Source organism: Mustela nivalis, assembly GCF_964662115.1.
Source record: "Mustela nivalis genome assembly, chromosome: 3".
NCBI lineage: Eukaryota > Metazoa > Chordata > Mammalia > Carnivora > Mustelidae > Mustela > Mustela nivalis.
Genome location: NC_139022.1, coordinates 80,601,636 through 80,621,132, shown reverse-complemented (window position 1 = coordinate 80,621,132; position 19,497 = coordinate 80,601,636). Strand labels below are relative to the sequence as shown.

The following is a 19,497-nucleotide window of genomic DNA, read 5'->3' as shown; positions in this document are numbered from 1 at the left end:
AGTGACTCAATCAAGTATTAACATTCGCATTATAGCGATCCAAGAAAAAGGGAGAAAAAGGAGGGCAGAAAAATGTATCTGAAGGAAAAACAGCTGAAAATATCCTAAATTCAAGGAGGGAAAACAAAGATCCAGATTTAGGAGACACAGAGATCCCCAACAAATTCAACCCAAGGAGGTTCTCACCAAGACAGAGAATTAGAATGGAAAAAATAGTGATAAAGAATTTTAAAGGCTGCAAGAGAAAAGAAGACAGTTACCTACAAAGAAAATCCCACGAGGCTATCAGTGGCTTTTTCAGCAGAAACTCTGCAGGCCAGCAGAAAGTGGCATATTATATTTAAAGTGCTAAAAGGAAAAAAATCCTGCACCCAAGAATACTCTGCCCAGCAAGGCTATCATTTGGAAGGAGAGAGAAAGAGTTTCTCAGCCTAAAAAAATTAAAGGAGCTCAGGACCATTAAACCAGCCCTAAAAGAAATATTAAAGGGGACTCTTTGAGTGAAAAGCAAAGACCATAAATAAAAGTATAAAAGGTAAAAAAAAAAAAAAAATTAAGTATTTCTGTAAAAATCAGTCAAAAGATTCATAAAATATAAGGATATAAAGTATAACATCATATACCTAAGACATGGAGGGGAAAGGAGTAAAGAATGGGCTTACACTTAAGCAATCATCAACTTAATATAGACTACTATATGCAGAAGATGTTATATATACATATATATAGTAACCAAAATTAAATATATATGCATATGTATGTACCATATATATACACCATATGTGTGTGTACCATATATATACATATATACACACATATATACCATATATAACACATATATACATATATACCATATGTATACACATATATATACACCATATATATATAGTAACCAAAATTAAATATATATGCATATGTATGTACCATATATATACACCATATGTGTGTGTACCATATATATACATATATACACACATATATACCATATATAACACATATATACATATATACCATATGTATACACATATATATACACCATATATATATAGTAACCAAAATTAAAATTAAAAACCAGTAATACACATGCAAAGAATAGAGTAAGGAACCCAAGTAGATCACTAAAAAAAGCCAACAAACCATGAAAAGAAGGATGAGAAAAAAGCTACAAAAACCACAAAACAAGTAACAAAATGGCAATAAACACTGATCTACCAATAATTACTTTGAATGTAAATGGACTAAGCACTCCAATAAAAAAACAGATGACAGTGAATAAAAAACAAGACCCATCTAAATGCTACCTACAAGAAACTCATTTCAGACCCAAAGACATCTGCAGACTGAACATGATGAGATGGAGAAACATTTATCAAGCAAATGGATGTCAAAAGATAGCTGGAGTAGCAATACTTGTATTAGACAAAACAAACTTTAAAACAAAATGTTTAACAAGAAACAAAGAACAACACTATATAATAATGAGTACATGCCAGCAAGAGAATATAACAACTATAAGTATTTATGCACCCAATATGGGAGCATCCAAAATACATAAAACCCTTAACAACAAAATTAAAGGAACTAACTTATAATAACACAGTAATAACAGAGGTTTGTAATACTCCATTTGCATCAACAGATCATCCAAACAGAAAATAAAGAAACAATGGCTTTGAATGACACACTGGACCAGATGGATTTAACAAATATGTTCAGAACATTCCATCCTAAAGTAGCAGAATACATTCTTTGCAAGGGCACACAAAACACTGTTCAGAGAAGATCACATATTAGGCCACAAAACAAGTCTCAACAAATTATAAAAATCAAAGTCATACCATGAATCTTTCCTGACCATACTATGAACTAGAAATTAACTATAAGAAAAAATCTGGAGAGACCACAGATACATAAAGGTTAAATAACATGCTACTAAACAGTGAGTGGGTCAACCAAGAAATCAAAGAAATAAAAAATTACATGGAAACCAATGAAAATGAAAACATAACAGCCCAAAATCTTTGGGATGCATCAAAAGTGGTTCTAAGCATAAAGTTTCAAAAATACACGTCTACCTTAACAAGCAAGAAAAATCTCAGGGTGCCTGAGTGGCTCAGTCAGTTAAGTGTCTGCCTTCGGCTCAGGTCATGATCCTGAAGTTCTGAGATCAAACCCTGCATCAGATTCCCTGCTTGGCAGGGAGTCTGCTTCTCCCTCTGCCTGCTGCTCCCCATGCTTGTGCGCACACTCTCTCTTTCACTCTCATTCTATCTCAAATAAATAAATAAAATCTTAAAAAAGAAAGAAGCAAGAAAATTCTCAAATAAACAACCTAACCTTACACATGAAGGAGTTAGAAAAAAAACAAATAAAACCCAAACCCAGCAAAAGGAAGGAAACAACACAGATTAGAGCAAAAATAAATGATATGTAAACTAAAAAAACAATAGAACAGACCAATGAAACCAGGAGCTGGTTCTCTGAAAAGTTCAACAAAATTGAAAAACCTCTAGCAAGACTCATTTATACAACAACAACAACAAAAGAGGACCCAAATAAAATCCTAATGAAAGAGAAGAAATAACAACCAATACCACAGAAACACGAACAACTATTACAGAACATTATGAAAACCTATACACCAACAAATTGGACAACTTAGAAGAAATGGATGTATTCCTAGTAACATCCCAAAACTAGAGCAGGAAGGAATAGAAAATTTGAACAGACCAAATACCCACAATGACATTGAATCAATCACCAAAAACTAGGACTAGATAGCTTGACAGGTAAACTCCAACAAATGCTGAGAAAATTAATATATAACATATTCTTCTCAAACTATTCCAAAAAAATACAAGAGGAAGAAAAACTTCCTATTTATTCTACAAAGCCAGTGCCACCCTGACCAAAATCAGTAAAGGACACTACCAAAAAAAGAGAACTATAGGCCATTACCTCTCATGAACATAAATGCAAAATCCTCAACAAAATACTAGCAAGCCAAATCCAACAGTATATTAAAAAAATCATATACCACAATCAAGTCAGATTTATTCCCGGGATGCACAGGTGACTCACTATCCACAAAGCAATCAACAGGATACATCTTATCAGTAAGATAAACAATAAAAACTAAAATGCAGAAAAAGCATTTGACAAAGTACAGCATCCATTCATTATAAAAACCCTCAACAACGTAGGTCTAGAGGAAACATAGCTCAAATAATAAAGGCCTTATATGAAAAACCCGCAGCCAACATCTTGGTGGAAAAACTTGGGAGCTTTTCCCCTAAGGTCAGGAATGAGACTATCACCCCTTTTATTGAACATAGTACTAGAACTCCTAGTCACAGGAATCAGACAACATAAAAAAACAAAATGTATCCAAACTGGTATGGAGAAGTAAAACTCTCATTATTTGCAGATGAGATGACACTATATACAGAAAACCCTGAAGAGTCTACTATAAAACTACTACAAACTGATTAATGAAGTGAGTAAAATCGTAGGATAAAAAAATCAATGTTCAAGTTGCATTCCTATATGCTAATAGTAAACAAGCAGAAATCAAGAAAATAATCCCATTCACAACTGCACCAAAACCAGTAAAATACCCTGGAATAAACTTAGCCAAAGACATGAAAGACCAGTACTCTAAAAACACTAAAACACTGATAAAATTCAAGACAACACAAAGAAATGGAAAGACATCCCATGCCTAAGAATAAATATTGTTAAAATGTCCAAACCGCCTAAAGCAATTTATATATTTAATGCAGTTCCTATCAAAATATCAACAGCATTTTCCACAGAACTAGAACAAATTAGCCTTATATTTGTATGGGACCACAAAAGACCCTAAACAGCCAAAGCAATCTTGATGAAGAAAAACAAAACTGGAGGGATCACACAATTCCAGATTTCTTTTTTCTTTTTAAGACTTTCTTTGACAGACAGAGAGAGCGAGCCTGCATGAGCACAAGTGGGGGAAGGGCAGCAGGTAGGGGAGAGGGAGAAGCAGACTCCCTGCTGAGCAGGGAGCCTGATGTGGGGCTTGATCCTGGGAATCCAGGATCAAGACTTGAGCAGAAAGAAGATGCTTAACTGACTGAGCCCCCCAGTTACCCCCAGATTTCAAGTTTTATTACAATGCTGCAGTAATCTTATTTTTTTTTAAGATTTATTTATTTATTTATTTGACAGAGAGAAATCACAAGTAGATGGAGAGGCAGGCAGAGAGAGAGAGAGAGAGAGAGAGAGGGAAGCAGGCTCCCTGCCGAGCAGAGAGCCCGATGCGGGACTCGATCCCAGGACCCTGAGATCATGACCCGAGCCGAAGGCAGCGGCTTAACCCACTGAGCCACCCAGGCGCCCATGCTGCAGTAATTTTAAAAATATATATGGTACTTGGCATAAAAATAGACACATAGATCAATGGACTAGAACACAAACCCCAGAAAAAAACCCACAATACCTGGCCAATTAGTATTCCACAAAGGAGAAATGAATATCCAATAGGAAAAAGTCTCTTCAATGAAAGGTGTTGGAAAAACTGGGAAACCACACACAAAGAAGGAAACTGAACCACTTTCTATCACCATACACAAAAATAATCTTACATGGAATAAAGACCTACATGTTGAGAACTGAAACCATAAAAATCCTAAAAGAGAACATAGGAGGAAATTTCTCTTACATCAGTTTTAGCAACATGGTTCTAGATATGTCTTCTGAGGAAAGGGAAATAAAAGCAGTAAGAAACTACTGGGGCTACACTGAAATAAGTTTCTGTGCAGCAAAGGAAACAACAAAACTAAAAGACATCCTACTGAATGGCAGAAGATATTTGCAAATGATATACCTGATAAAGGGTTAATATCACTGCAGCATTAACAACTGCCAAGATATGGAAGCAATCTAAGAGTCCATCTACAAGAATGGATAAAGAAGAGGTGATAAACACACACACACACACACAAATACCACTCAGCTACAAAGAATAATGAGATCTTGCCACATGAACAACACAGATGGAAGTAGAGGGTAGCAAGCTAAGTGAAATATAAAACAAACAAAAAGCAGAAGCAGACCCATAAATACAATGAGAATGGACGGTTGCCAGAGGGAAGGAAGATGGGGGGATGGGTGTATGAGTAAAGGGGAGAGGGAGACTTCTAGTTATGGGATGAATAAGTGACAATGATAAAAGGTACAGTATAGGGAACACAGTTGATGACATTGTAATAACACTGTCACTGTCTGATGTCAGATGGTAGCTACACCAGTGGTGAGCACAGTGTAATTTATAGAGTAGTCAGAGAGAGAGTTGTAGAGACAAATCTTGAGGACATGTGGCTAAGTATTAAATAAGCCGCAAAAAGATAAATACTCTATGATCCCACTTACATGCGGTATCAAAGGTATAGAAAAAGTGAAATGGCACTTTCCAAAAGCTGGGCAGCGGGGAAAAAGGTGGTTATTACTAATGGGTTTAGTGGGTGTTATACAAGATTAAAAAGTGCTAAAGATTGGTTACCATCAGCATAAATATACACAAAACAACCCAAATGTGCACTTGGAAATGGTTAATATGGTAAATGTAACATTATGTCTTTTTTACCACAATTTAAAAAAAGGTAACTTGAACATTGCTTCTGTCACCTCACCTGGGCCCTTGCATCAGGGATACAAACTGGGGATGGGAGAGAAGAATTAAGAACATATTTGTAGGAGGACCAAGATGATGTAGGAGTAGGAGACCTAAATTTTGTCTGGTCCCAGGAATTCAGCTAGATAGTTATCAAACCATTCTGAATACCTCCAAACTCAACAGGAGATTGAAGAAAACAACAGCACAATTCTATGAACAAAAAAGTGACCACATGTGGAGAAATGAATCCAAGGCAGAATTTGGGAAGACAGACCACAGGGGGTGGGGGCCTCCATCACCCAGCTACCGGCAAGTGAAAGGAGCAGAACACAAAATCAGAACTTTTAGGAGTCTGCTCCATGGAGGGACATCGCTCCAGTGGCTAAGCAGGGGGTGAAATTCTCACTGGGACAGTGTGGTCTCAGGCTCCTTGGAGTCACAGAAAGACTGGGGGTGCCTAAGTGTGGGAAAGCTCCCAGGTATCAGAGTAGGGAAGCCGGCTGCAAAGACAGGGCCAAGTGGGCTCTCAGCTCAGGGCTGCCATAAACTGTGACCCGCAGCATAGTCAGACCACTATGCTTTGAGCAGAGACACCACAACTGGCAGATCCAGGGAGACCCTCCCCCACTTCCTCCAATAAGAGGTATGGCGTGGGAGTGCGCCACAGGAATCTGCTAGGTTTGGAGACTCCAAACGGGGTCATGCACTGGAGACCGAAATGCTCAGTCAAAGGACCAGTGAGCACAGAGCGTGGCCAGAGACCAGGGAGACCAGAATGATTGACTGCTTTTCTCTGAGGGCCCACTGAGGAGTGGGCCCTGAGCTCCCAGCTCCTCTGAGGCTGGAGACTGGGAGGCCACCATTTTCATTCTTGTTCTCCAAAACTGTCTAGAAAGCATTCAGGGAACAAAAGCTACCAAACAAACCCAAGCAGATTACTTAGCCTGGCCCCTGGCCAGGGTGGTGCAATTCTACCTCAGGCAAAGACATTTGAGACTCACTGCAGAAGGCCCCTTTCCCATAAGACTAGCAAGAACATGCAGCCAAAACCAAGTTTAATGATGAACGAGAACTGCAAAACACCAGTGCTAGGGGAATACAGAAAACAGAATTCATGGCTTTTTCCCCATGATTCCTTAGTCTTTCAAAATTAAATTTTTTTTAATTTTTGTTTTTTAAAAATTTTTCCTCTTTCCTATTTTATCTTATCAACACCTTGTAAAAAATCTACTTTAATTGTCATTTTTACAGTCCTATTCTGCCCTTCATTGTATTAAACCTTATTTTTTGGATATATAGGTTTTCCTTTGAAATTTTGGGATATAGTATCTTCTAAGAGACCAAAATATACCCTAAATCTAGTGTATGGCTTTGTTCTAATCTCCCACCTGATCACGGTTCTCTCCCTTTTTTCTTTATTTTTTTCAACCAACTTATCAATTCCTTTTTTAAAACTTTTGATTTTCATCTTACAATTATATTCCATCCCATCCCCTCACTGTATTTACCCTTATTTTTGTGTATGTAAGTTTTTCATTCTTTAAAATTCTGGGAGGCAGATTCTCATAACAGAATAAAATACATCCAAAATCAAGTGCGTGGCTTTGTTCTATTCACTAGCCTGATCATATATATGTTTTTTTCTTCCTTTCTTTTCCTCCCAATTTGTTTAGTGTCTCTTCTGATTTGTTTAGTGTATATTTTCCTGGGGTGGTTGTTAACCACTCCAGCATTTTGTTCTCTCATTCATCTATTCTTCTCTGGACAAAATGACGAATCAAAAAAACTCACCTCAAAAAAAAAAAAAAAAAACAAGAGACAGTACTGACTGCTAGGAACCTAATCAATACAGATATTAGTAAGACATCAGAACTAGAGTTTACAAAGTTACTAGCTGGGCTTGAAAAAAGCATAGAAGATAGTAGAGAATCCTTTTCTGGAGAAATAAAAGAACTAAAATCTAACCAAGTTGAAATTTAAAAAGCTATTAATGAGGTACAATAAAAAATGGAGTTTCTTACTGCTAGGATAAATGAGGCAGAAGAGAGAATTGGTGATACAAAAGATCAAATGATACAGAATAAAGAAGCTGAGAAAAAGAGAGATAAAGAACTACTTGATCAAGAGGGGAGAATTTGAGGGGCGCCTGGGTGGCTCAGTGGGTTAAGCCGCTGCCTTTGGCTCGGGTCATGATCTCAGGGTCCTGGGATCGAGTCCCGCATCGGGCTCTCTGCTCAGCGGGGAGCCTGCTTCCCTCTCTCTCTCTGCCTGCCTCTCCATCTACTTGTGATTTCTCTCTGTCAAATAAATACATAAAATCTTTAAAAAAAAAAAAAAAGAGGGGAGAATTTGAGAGATAAGTGATACCATAAGGCAAAACAGTATTAGAGTAATTGGGATCCCAGAAGAAGAGTTGGGGGCAGAAGGTATATTGGAGCAAGTTAAAGCAGAGAACTTCCCTAATTTGGGGAAGAAAACAAGCATCAAAATCCAGGAAGCACAGAGAATCTCTCCCTCAAAATCAATAAAAATAGGTCAACACTCCTTCATCTAACAGTAAAACTTACAAGTCTCAGAGACAAAGCAAAAATCCTGCAGCTCAGGACAGTCTGTAACCTACTATGGTACAAATATTAGATTGGCAGCAGACCTATTCACAGAGACCTAGCAGGTCAGGAAGGGCTGGCATGATATATTCAGAGCACTTAACAACAAAAATATGCAGCCAAGAATACTATATCCAGCTAGGCTGTCACTGAAAATAGGTGGAAAAAAAAAAGCTTCAGGAGAAACAAAAACTTAAAGAATTTGTAAACCCCAAACTAGCCATACAGGAAATATTGAAAGGGATACCCTAGACAAAGAGAGAGCCTAAAACTAACATGGAACAGAGACAATATACAGTAATAGTCACCTCACAGGCAATACAATGGCACTAAATTCATATCTTTCAGTAGTTACCCTGAATGTAAATGAGCTAAATTCCCCAATCAAAAGACACAGGGTCTATCAGAATAGATTAAAAAACAACAACAACAAAAAACAAGGCCCATCAATATACTATCTGCAAGAGACCATTTTAGAGTCAAAGACACCTCCAGATTTAAAGTGAGAGGGTGGAAAACAATTTACCGTGCTAACGGACATCAAAAGAAACCTGGGGTTGTAATCTTTATAACAGATAAAATAGATTTCAAACCAAAGACTATAATAAGAGATGAGGAAGACACTATAACATACTTCAAGGGTCTATACAACAAGAAGATCTAACAATTTTAAATATCTATGCCCCTAACATGGGAGCAGCCAATTATATAAACCAATTAATAACAAAATCAGGGGCGCCTGGGTGGCTCAGTGGGTTAAGCTGCTGCCTTCGGCTCAGGTCATGATCTCAGAGTCCTGGGATCGAGTCCCACATCGGGCTCTCTGCTCAACAGAGAGCCTGCTTCCCTCTCTCTCTGCCTGCCTCTCCATCTACTTGTGATTTCTCTCTGTCAAATAAATAAATAAAATCTTTAAAAAAACAAAAAACAAAATCAAAGAAACATATCAACAATAATACAATAATAGTAGTGGACTGTAACACCCTCCTCACAGAAATGGACAGATCATCTAAGCTAAAGATCAACAAGGAAATAAAGGCTTTAAATGACACACTGGAACAAACAGACATCACAGATAGATTCAGAACATTCCATCCCAAAACAGAATACACATTCTTTTCTAGTGCACATGGAACATTCTCCAGAATAGATCACATCCTTGGTCACAAATTAGACACAAAAGATTGGGATCATTCCCTGCATATTTTCAGATCACAATGCTTTGAAACTAGAACTCAACCACAAGAGGAAAGTAGGAAAGTACTCAAATACATGGAGCCTAAAGAGCATCCTACTGAAGAATGAATGGGTCAACCAGGAAATTAAAGAAGAATTTAAAAAATTCATGGAAGCAAATGGAAATGAAAAACGTGACTATTCAAAACCTTTGGGATGCAGCAAAGGTGGTCCTAAGAGGAAAGTATATAGCAATACAAGACTTTCTCAAGAAAGAAGAAAGGTCTCAAATATACAACCTAACTCTACACCTAAAGAAGTTGGAGAAAGAACAGCAAATAAACCCTAAACCCAGTAGAAGAGAAATAATAAAAATTAGAGCAGAAATCAATGAAACAGAAACCAAAAGAACAGCAGAACAGCTCAATGAAACTAGGAGCTGGTTCTTTGAAAGAATAAGACTGATAAACCCTTGGCCAGACTTATCAAAAGAAAAGAGAAAGGACCCAAATTAATAAAATCATGAATGAAAGAGGAGAGATCACAACCAACACCAAAGAAACACAAACAATTATAGGAACATATTATGACCAACTATACACCAGCAAATTAGACAATCTGGAAGAAATGGATACATTCCTAGAGACATATAAAATACCACAACTGAACCAGAAGAAATAGAAAACCTGAATGGACCCATAACCGGTAAGGAAATAGAAGCAGTAATAAAAAAATCTCCCACAAACAAGAGTCCAGGGCCAGATGGCTTTTCAGGGGATTCTACCAAACATTTAATGGAGAATTAATACCTATTTTCCTGAAACTCTTCCAAAAAATAGAAGTGGAAAGAAAACTTCCAAACTCATTTTATGAGGCCAGCATTACCCTCATCCTAAAACCAGAAGAAGACCCCATCAAAAAGGAGAATTATCCCCAAAAAGGAGAATAATATCAGATGATATCTGATTTGATAATATCAGACCAATATCCCTGATGAACATGGATGCAAAAACTATCACCAAAATACTAGTCAATAGGATCCAACAGTACATTAAAAGGATGATTCACCACGACCAAGTGGAATTTATTCCTGGGCTGCAAGTTTGGTCCAACATCCGCAAATCAATCAATGTGATACAATACATTAATAAAAGAAAGAACAAGAACCATATGATATATTCAATAGATGCTGATAAAGCATTTGACAAAGAACAACATCCCTTCTTGATCAAAACTCTTCACAGTGTAGGGATAGAGGGTACATACCTTAATATCATAAAAGCCATCTATGAAAAACCCACAGCGAATATCATTCTCAATGGGGAAAAACTGAGAGCTTTTCCGCTAAGGTCAGGAACATGGCAGGGATGTCCATGATCACCACTACTATTCAACAAAGTACTAGAAGTCCTAGCCTCAGCAATCACACAACAAAAAGAAATAAAAGGCATCTGAATTGGCAAAAAAGTCAAACTTTCACTCTTTGCAGATGATATGATACTGCATGTGGAAAACCCAAAAGACTCCACCCCAAAACTGCTAGAACTCATACTGCAATTCAGTAAAGTGTCAAGATATAAAATCAATGCACAGAAATCAGTTGTATTCTATACACCACCACCAAGACAGAAGAAAGAGAAATTAAGGAGTTGATCCCATTGACAACTGCACCCAAAACCCTAAGATACCTAGGAATAAATCTAACCAAAGAGGCAAAGAATTTTTACTCAGAAAACTATAGAATACTCATGAAAGAAATTGAGGAAGACATAAAGAAATGGAAAAACGTTCCACGCTCATGGATCGGAAGAACAAATACTGCGAAAATGTCTATGCTACCTAGAGCAATCTACACACTTAATGCAATCCCTATCAAGATACCACCAACTTTTTTCAAAGAAATGGAACAAAGAATCTTAAAATTTATATGAAAATAGAAAAGTCCCCAATAGCCAGAGAAATGTTGAAAAAGAAAACCATAGCTGGTGGCATCACAATTCCAGACTTCAAGCTCGATTACAAAGCTGTCATCATCAAGACAGTACGACACTGGCACAAAAACAGACACAGAGATCAACGGAACAGAATAGAGAGCCCAGAAATGGGCCCTCAACTCTATGGTCAACTAATCTTTGACAAAGCAGGGAAGACTGTCCAATGGAAAAAAGACAAGTCTCTTCAACAAATGGTGTTGGGAAAATTAACCACATGCAGAAAAATGAAACTGGACCATTTCCTTACACCATACACAAAAACAGACTCAAAATGGATGAAAGACTTCAATGTGAGACAGGAATCCATCAAAATCCTTAAGGAGAACACATGCAGCAACCTCTTGGACCTCAGCCGCAGTAACTTCTTCCTAGAAACATCACTGAAAGCGAGTGAGGCAAGGGCAAAAATGAATTACTGGGACTTCATCAAGATCAAAAGCTTTTGCACAGCAAAGGAAACAGTCAACAAAACCAAAAGACAACTGACAGAATGGGAGAAGATATTTGCAAATGACATAACAGATAAAGGGCTAGTATCTAAAGTCTATAAGGAACTTACCAAACTCAACATCCAAGGAACAAATAAATCCAATCAAGAAATGAGCAGAAGACATGAACAGACATTTTGGCAAAGAAGGCATCCAAATGGCGAAGAGAGACATGAAAAAGTGTTCAACATCACTCGGCATCAGGGAAATACAAATCTAAACCACAGTGAAATACCACCTCACACCACTCAGAATGGCTAAAATTAACAAATCAAAAAATGAAAGGTGTTGGTGAGGATGCGGAGATAGGAGAACCCTCCCACACTGTTGGTGGGAATGCAAGCTAGTGAAGCCATTCTAGAAAACAGTATGAAGGTTCCTCAAAAAGTTGAAAATAGAACCACCCTATGACTCACCAATTGCAGAACTGGGTATTTACCCCAAGGATACAAATGTGATCCAAAGGGGCACATGCATCCCAATGCTTATAGCATCCATTGATGCTAGCCAAGTTATGGAAAGAGCCTAGATGTCCATCAACACATAAATGGATAAAGAAGATGTGGTGTGTGTGTATACACACACACAATGGAATACTATGCAGCCATCAAAAAAACAAAATCTTGCCATTTGCAAGGATGTGGATGAACTAGAGGCAATTATGCTAAGCAACATAAGTCAATCAGAGAAAGACAATTATCATATGATCTCACTGATACAAGGAATTTGAAAAACAAGACAGAGGATGATAGGGGAAGGGAGGAAAAAATGAAACAACATGAAACCAGAGAGGGAGACAAACCATAACAGACTCTTAATCTCAAGAAACAAACTGAGGATTGCTGGAGGGGAGCGGGGGGGCGGGGAAGGACAGGGTGACTGGGTGATGGACACTGGGGAGGGTATGTGCTATGGTGAGCACTGTGTATTGTGTTAAGACTGATGAATTACAGACCTGTACCCCTAAGACAAATAATCCATTATATGTTAACTTAAAAAAAAAAAAAAAAAAAAGGAACATATTTGTATCTCAACAGAGGAAGCCTAATAATGTTCCATGTTTTGGGGTCATAGCCCCCATTTACACAGCAATAGTTCTATGAGAAACACATGTGTTCAAACATTTTGGAAACTGTCACCATGAATATTCTAATCCTGGGTGTTCTTTTCCTCTATAAATACTATTAAGTCTCAACCAGTTTGAAGGGTCTAGAGAAATGGTTGTCAATATAACGCATTTCAAAATTTCTGTGGAGCTTCTGAAAAAATTACTCATTTCCACTTCTGGTCATAAGGACCTCTTGACCTTGAAATCTCAAATTTCAAAACAAACTATTTCACCAGAGATAAAGGCACTTCTTAATGATTAAAAAAAGTGGATTCATCAGAGAAACACAACAATCATAAATGTGTATGAGATAAATATAGACTTTTAAAATACATGATACAAAAATATGACAACTAGCCATATATATACTTTCTAAATCTTAATTTCCAGAGTAGAGCTATGGCACTGTCAATTAAAAACCAAACCAAACCAAAAAACTACATGGGGATTCAAATGTGCACAACTGGTCAAGAGTAACAGTTTTTGACATATTATAATTTAAAAATCAAAACTGAGGTAAACAGTACTACTACTGTGACTGGGATTAACAAAATCCCTCCTTCTTCTGCCTGAAAACTTTACCTTTGGTTAACTTTCTTGTTCTTTTCTTCTAGAAGCCAGAGAACACAAGTATGTCAACTATGGTGCTAGGCAACATGTATTATAGAAAAAATAATTTGTAATTTGTAAGCTACATCTGAACTGAGAAGAGCTTTATGAAACTGTAAATACCTGAAGAGATAAACAGCTTTAGGCCTTCCTGAGTGGGCTATGGCATGTCTTTTATGGTAAACCTGGAAGACTGCCCATGGAGCTATACACCTGGAAGACTGCCCATGTGGAAGAGGTACATATTCCTAAGGGACATGAAGATTGTAAGCCAGCGTGGCTCCTGTGAATCTTGTTAAAGGAAACTATCACTTTGGGGTACCTAAAGAAGGTAGCTCCCAGACACTTAGGTGGACTGCTTTGAGAAATGAAGAAACAAACTACCATTGTGCTGGGAAGCTTTGCTTCCTGTTCTAACAGCCTTCTGAACAGACCAGGGTGAATTGTGGCCCAAGATAGTCCTATGAATCTAAATGTTTACTTGAACCTACAAAGACTCTTAAGTGGGTGTTCAAACTACCTTATCTTTGTGTTGCGGTTTAGACATCAGTGCTTCCATGCCATACATAAGATCTCTAGGTTGACTTCTTAATCAAAATATTTTCCAATGATGCTTTTTGCTAATGGGGGTTGGGGAGAGGAGGAATCCATTCTAACCTCCCAGTGATCTTGTGTATCCAGAATAGTACAATATTCTTTCTGTGGTGGTAGTTTTGCCTGCATCAATATGAGCCATAATTCCAATATTACGGATTCTGTTTAAAAAGTAGGGGGAAAAAAAGATGGACATTAATAAAAGTGTAAAACTAAAACAGGTATGCTACACAAATTTCAAAGCTGGTATTTCAGTAATTTTTATAATGGTAGAAAAACTAGAAAAAGAGAAAACATAAAACACATTATTCTGACAAAACAGCTAACAAAAGAGCAAACTACAATCTTATGAATCTTTTACTTATTTCTATGTGCTGTTGCTACATTAAAAACATTTAGTATTAAATTCAGGAAAAAATAGCTTTTAGATACGTACCCATACCTCTTTTAAGATACATACCAACATCTACTTATACTTAGCTAGGGCAGAAAGCTAAATTAACAATGCTAAATTAAGTCCATGACAGAACCTCTTGGCTTTTTACAGCAGCGTATGGAAAAGAATGTATCAGTGATAGTACTTACTTAGCTATGGGAGGACTGATGACGGAATGAAGCGATTTGATATCATTTCCAACTAAACCTAATGGAAAGAGGGTTACAATTTAAAACTTTAAGAAATCCCCCTTTAATTTGCAAATCAAGAAAGTTAAAACAATTTTAAGCAAATATTGTAATTCCAATTAAAGTAAAATTCAAGCTAAATAGAACTCTGATTTACTTAAAAATTATTTTCCTGCAATCTGTAGAGAAAAGGCAACAGATGATGTAAGTTGTTTTTTTTGTTGTTTTTTTGTTTTTTTTTAAGACTTTACTTATTTGTTTGACAGAGAAAGCACAAGTAGGCAGAGCAGCAGGCACAGGGAAGAGGAGGCTCCCCACTGAGAGTCCATTGCCGGACTTGATCCCAGGACTCCCCCCATGTCATGACCTCACTTGGAGGCAGACGCTCAACCAACTGAACCACCCAGGCACCCCTAAGATAAAGTTTTGAAACATGAACTTCTAGATCACAGACTTAGAAAAATAAAAATTTACCCCAGTCTTTGCCACTTTCTATAATTCTGTAATAGACATAATAGAATTGTAGAATTAGAATGTTCTAACAATAATCTTAAAAACAAAACAAAACAATAATCTTATGGCCACAGCATTTAAATCAAAAAAAAATAAAATACACAGCCCTGTAAATGTGCATTGTCAAGGCTTGAAAAGTGAAGAGTGATCCTCGTATCAGATAATAATGAATTCTCATACAATTTGAAATCTATCTTCCCTCAGTAATCCCAAGCACAAAGTACCTTTAAAAATGGCTTAGGAGGGGCGCCTGGGTGGCTCAGTCGTTAAGTGTCTGCCTTCGGCTCGGGTCATGATTCCAGGGTCCTGGGATCGAGCCCCGCATCAGGCTCCCTGCTTAGCAGAGGGCCTGCTTCTCCCTCTGCCTGCTGCTCCCCCTACTTGTGTGTGTGCTCTCTCTCTCTCTTTCTCACTATCAAACAAATAAATAAAATATTAAAAAAAAAAAATGGCTTAGGAGGTATAACTGAACAGGAGCTAGAACAACCTAATACTTCTAAAAGGCCAAGTAGTACTTCTGGAGTACAAAGAGCCCATAATAATTTACTCCATGCTTATAATATATTTTATTAATAATATTAAAGCAAAAATGCAGTTACATTTATAATTTTAACCTATACCTTCCTATTATTTAAATCAACTTTGCAAAATTTCTCTAATAAATCAAGAACAGTTCTACTGTATTTTGAAAACCTGATGGCAGTTTTAAGACTTACAGATCACCTGTATGGCTACAGATAAATTTGCATGACAATATATAGAAATACAGATACAAACCAATAATGCAGGGCATTAAATTCACACGTCATTACAAGTCACACATCCTATCAGTATTTTTACTCCATAATTCTCACAGGACAAAGATGGTAATGAAAACAGCCACATAATGAAACTAGTTTCAAAGAGTCTCCCATATGCTTGCTTGCTTCAAACACAGGAAGAACATTCAGAATTTGTCAGTTCTTCAAGCATCGAGTTTTGTTTTTGTTTTTTTAAAGCTTTTATTTATTTATTGGTAGAGAGAGAAAGAGATAGCACAAGCAAGGGGAGCAACAGGCAGAAGAAGAGGGAGAAGCAGGGTCTCCACTGAGCAAGGAGCCTGATGCCAGGCCTCAATCCCAGGACCATAACCAGAGCTGAAGGCAGATGCTCAACTGACTGAGCCACCCAGGCGCTCCAAGCATCAAGTTTTAATAGCCATTTTACCTAATGCAAATTACCCCAGATAAATATTTAATCAACTAATTTTTTTTTGAAGATTTTATTTATTTATTTGAGAGAGAGCATGAGAGGCGAGAAGGTCAGAGGGAGAAGCAGACTCCCCGTGGAGCTGGGAGCCTGATGCGGAACTCGATCCCGGGACTCCAGGACTATGACCTGAGCCAAAGGCAGTCGCTTAACCAACTGAGCCACCCAGGCGCCCTTAACTAACTAATCTTAAGTATCTCCACAATAAATTACTTGGGCAAACCTCCATTGAGAAAATACTTCCGTGTAAAAATCAGAAACGTACTAGAAAAACAGTATTTTATAGCAAGAGCACTCTACAGTTACAGACCTCTTAACTTCTGAGCCAGCTACTAAAGCCAGCAACCTTTCTCTTTGTTTAGTTCATTTGGAGAGCCAGCAGATGAGGAATACAGGCTTACTGATACTCCCTCCTGGCTTCTATCACAATACTTCCAACTCCTAATCAACTCAAGGAAAGGGCCAAGAAGTAAAACTACCCCACTACTTCCAAAATGGAAGTAATGACGTGTGAATTTAATGCCCTTAATAAAGGCATGTTTGCCAATGAGAGAAAGCAAACAAGCAGTTTAAGTACAATGAGAAGAATAAAAATTTGTACCTGGTAGAGAACTGTAGCTTCTTCCAAGAGGCACATATGGCTTTAATCTTTTTAAACTTGCTTTTATTTTACAGCAACACATATTCTAGTGAGAAGAAAAGAAACCTGATATTAATTTTATTTTAGCATGACTTATTAGAATACTTTTAACATCATAACTGTTTTGTCAGAGAAAATACTTTGAATCTCCTTAAAATAGTTTCCATTTATTAACTCCAGTTTCTTTAAAAAGTGACAACCCAAAATTATACAATAGGAAAAAACAAAAATAAGACTATTTTGAGCTGATCTTAGAAGATGGTTCTCTAAGATCTGCAGCATTAGCAACAGAGGGAACACAAATTCTCTGGACCTATTCCAGACAAGAGAATCAGAAACTCTGAGGAGAGACAAACAATCTATGGGGGGAGGGGGTTTAAACTGAAGTATAATTAATATAGTGTTATATGAGTTTCAACAAGCACTCCAGGTGATTCTAAAGATTTATTTATTTGAGAGACAGCCGCTCTTGAGTGGAGGTGGGGGATGAAGGGGGAAGGGAGAGTCCTAAGCAGATAGCACGGAGTGTAGAGCCTGACATAGGCCTCCCTGAGATCAGGACTTGAGCTGAAACCTAGAGTCTGATGCTCAACCAACTAAGCCACCCGGTGCCCCAACCTCCAGGTGACTCTGACAGCTATAGTTTGAAACTCAGGACCTGAAATTCCCAGAAAGCCAGAAAAGTTAAATAAGGTCTCTCACACTGGCTATTCTTGGATTTTCTACAGGTGCTAAGAACTGCGTAGGGGTCATGAAACTCAGAATTTATTGAAGTGGCTACACATCAGAATCACCTGGAAAATTTTAAAAACATCTGAGGGGAAGTTGGGAGAACTAGGACTGGCATTCTTAAAAATTTCTGAGGTAACTTCTCCCAGTGTTTCCACTAAGAGGTTGAATATTCCTCATCCCCAGACCACTAGATACACATTATTGACTGTCAATACATTTAGAATTGTGACATTTAGTGTATTTAGTAATAACTCTGGGCTGCCACATCTACCTTTTACGGTATCTTGGAACATATGCCTATATATTCTATATTCCCTATGCATTACTTACCCAGTTTTTGGCAATACAACACTATGATCCTAATAAAATATTTCAAGAGTAGAGTCTCAAAACTATTTAAATTTCCACTGCATAATGACGAGGGAAAGACAGTGCTACCTGCCACAGGTGTGCAGTCGGAAAGCATCAGCAATGAAAAGACCAAAGAAAACCTGTGTAATTCCTTGGGGTGCTAAGGACCTCAAAATGGAATATACAAATGGATAGTCTTCAAAACACTGCACAGGGCATTTTGAAGTAGCAAAATGCACTTCAGACTAGGGATAAAGCCTTCTGCTTCTTGGTTACAGTTTCTCCCACACTCTCTGTTAAAAAAAACTGAAGAAGATAAAGATATAATAGTTTAAGAGTATAAGAGGCCTTTCAGGAAATAAAGTTGCTGAAGTATATTTAATTTTACAAGAAAAGCTTACATTAACATGCAGGATGAATATCTTCTTATGATTTACTCCAAACTTCCTCAAGTTGGAGAACATGCTGACCCTCTAAACTGTTATTCTCTGAAAAGGAAAAATACAAAATTTTAAAACTAAGTTTATGTAGTATGTATCAGTAAGACATATTTAGATTTTTTTTTTTTTTTTTTGACAGAGACATATCACAAGTAGGCAGAGAGGCAGGCAGAGAGATAGAGGAGGAAGCAGGTTCCCCGCTGAGCAGAGAGCCCGATGCGGGACTCGATCCCAGGACCCTGAGATCATGACCCGAGCAGAAGGCAGCGGCTTAACCCACTGAGCCACCCAGGCGCCCAGTAAGACATATTTAAAATAAGGCATTTGTAATACATATCGTAAAAATGTATTACATTTAAAAAAAAAATGTATTAAATTTTAGAAGTACAGTATTTTTAGCTACCAAAAAATTCAACACATCAATCAGAAAATGAAAATTCTGACAAAATGAGAAACATGGTTCTCAAGCTAAAATGTTCTTTATTTTTTCAACATGTTTTAATTCTTAAAGATATGGACATATTGTGGGAAAAGACTAAGATGACAAAAATGTATCACAGCAATTACAATGTTATTTATGTAATTATACAGAATTTAGTACAGAAAGGTAAGCAACTACATGTTAACTTGGTAATTTCTCATTGGTAGTGTAATTTAGTGGTTTATCTGTACATACTGATTTTTCTACCATAAATATGTAAAAAAAAATACACAAAAGCAA

The 19,497-nt window shown here is 37.3% G+C and overlaps 1 protein-coding gene across 15 annotated transcripts in view; it reads right to left on the bottom strand.

The window, feature by feature from the left end:
- GFM2 (GTP dependent ribosome recycling factor mitochondrial 2) overlaps nt 1-19,497 on the bottom strand; it is a 79,440-nt gene that overhangs the window by 54,341 nt on the left and 5,602 nt on the right. For 13 of the 15 annotated variants that reach the window (XR_014310170.1, XR_014310171.1, XR_014310172.1 and 10 more), the window contains 4 exons: nt 18,738-18,824; nt 17,215-17,299; nt 14,814-14,871; nt 14,292-14,389 (listed from right to left, as the gene is read on the bottom strand). Coding sequence is in view for 7 of the 15 variants with exons in the window: in XM_082724948.1 (XP_082581074.1) it covers nt 14,292-14,389; nt 14,814-14,871; nt 17,215-17,299; nt 18,738-18,800 (304 nt within the window). In the remaining 8 variants the exon portion in view is untranslated. Of the gene's footprint in view, nt 1-14,154; nt 14,390-14,813; nt 14,872-17,214; nt 17,300-18,737; nt 18,825-19,497 lie in introns of all 15 variants that reach the window. The other 2 variants (XR_014310175.1, XM_082724950.1) reach the window with 1 other exon arrangement.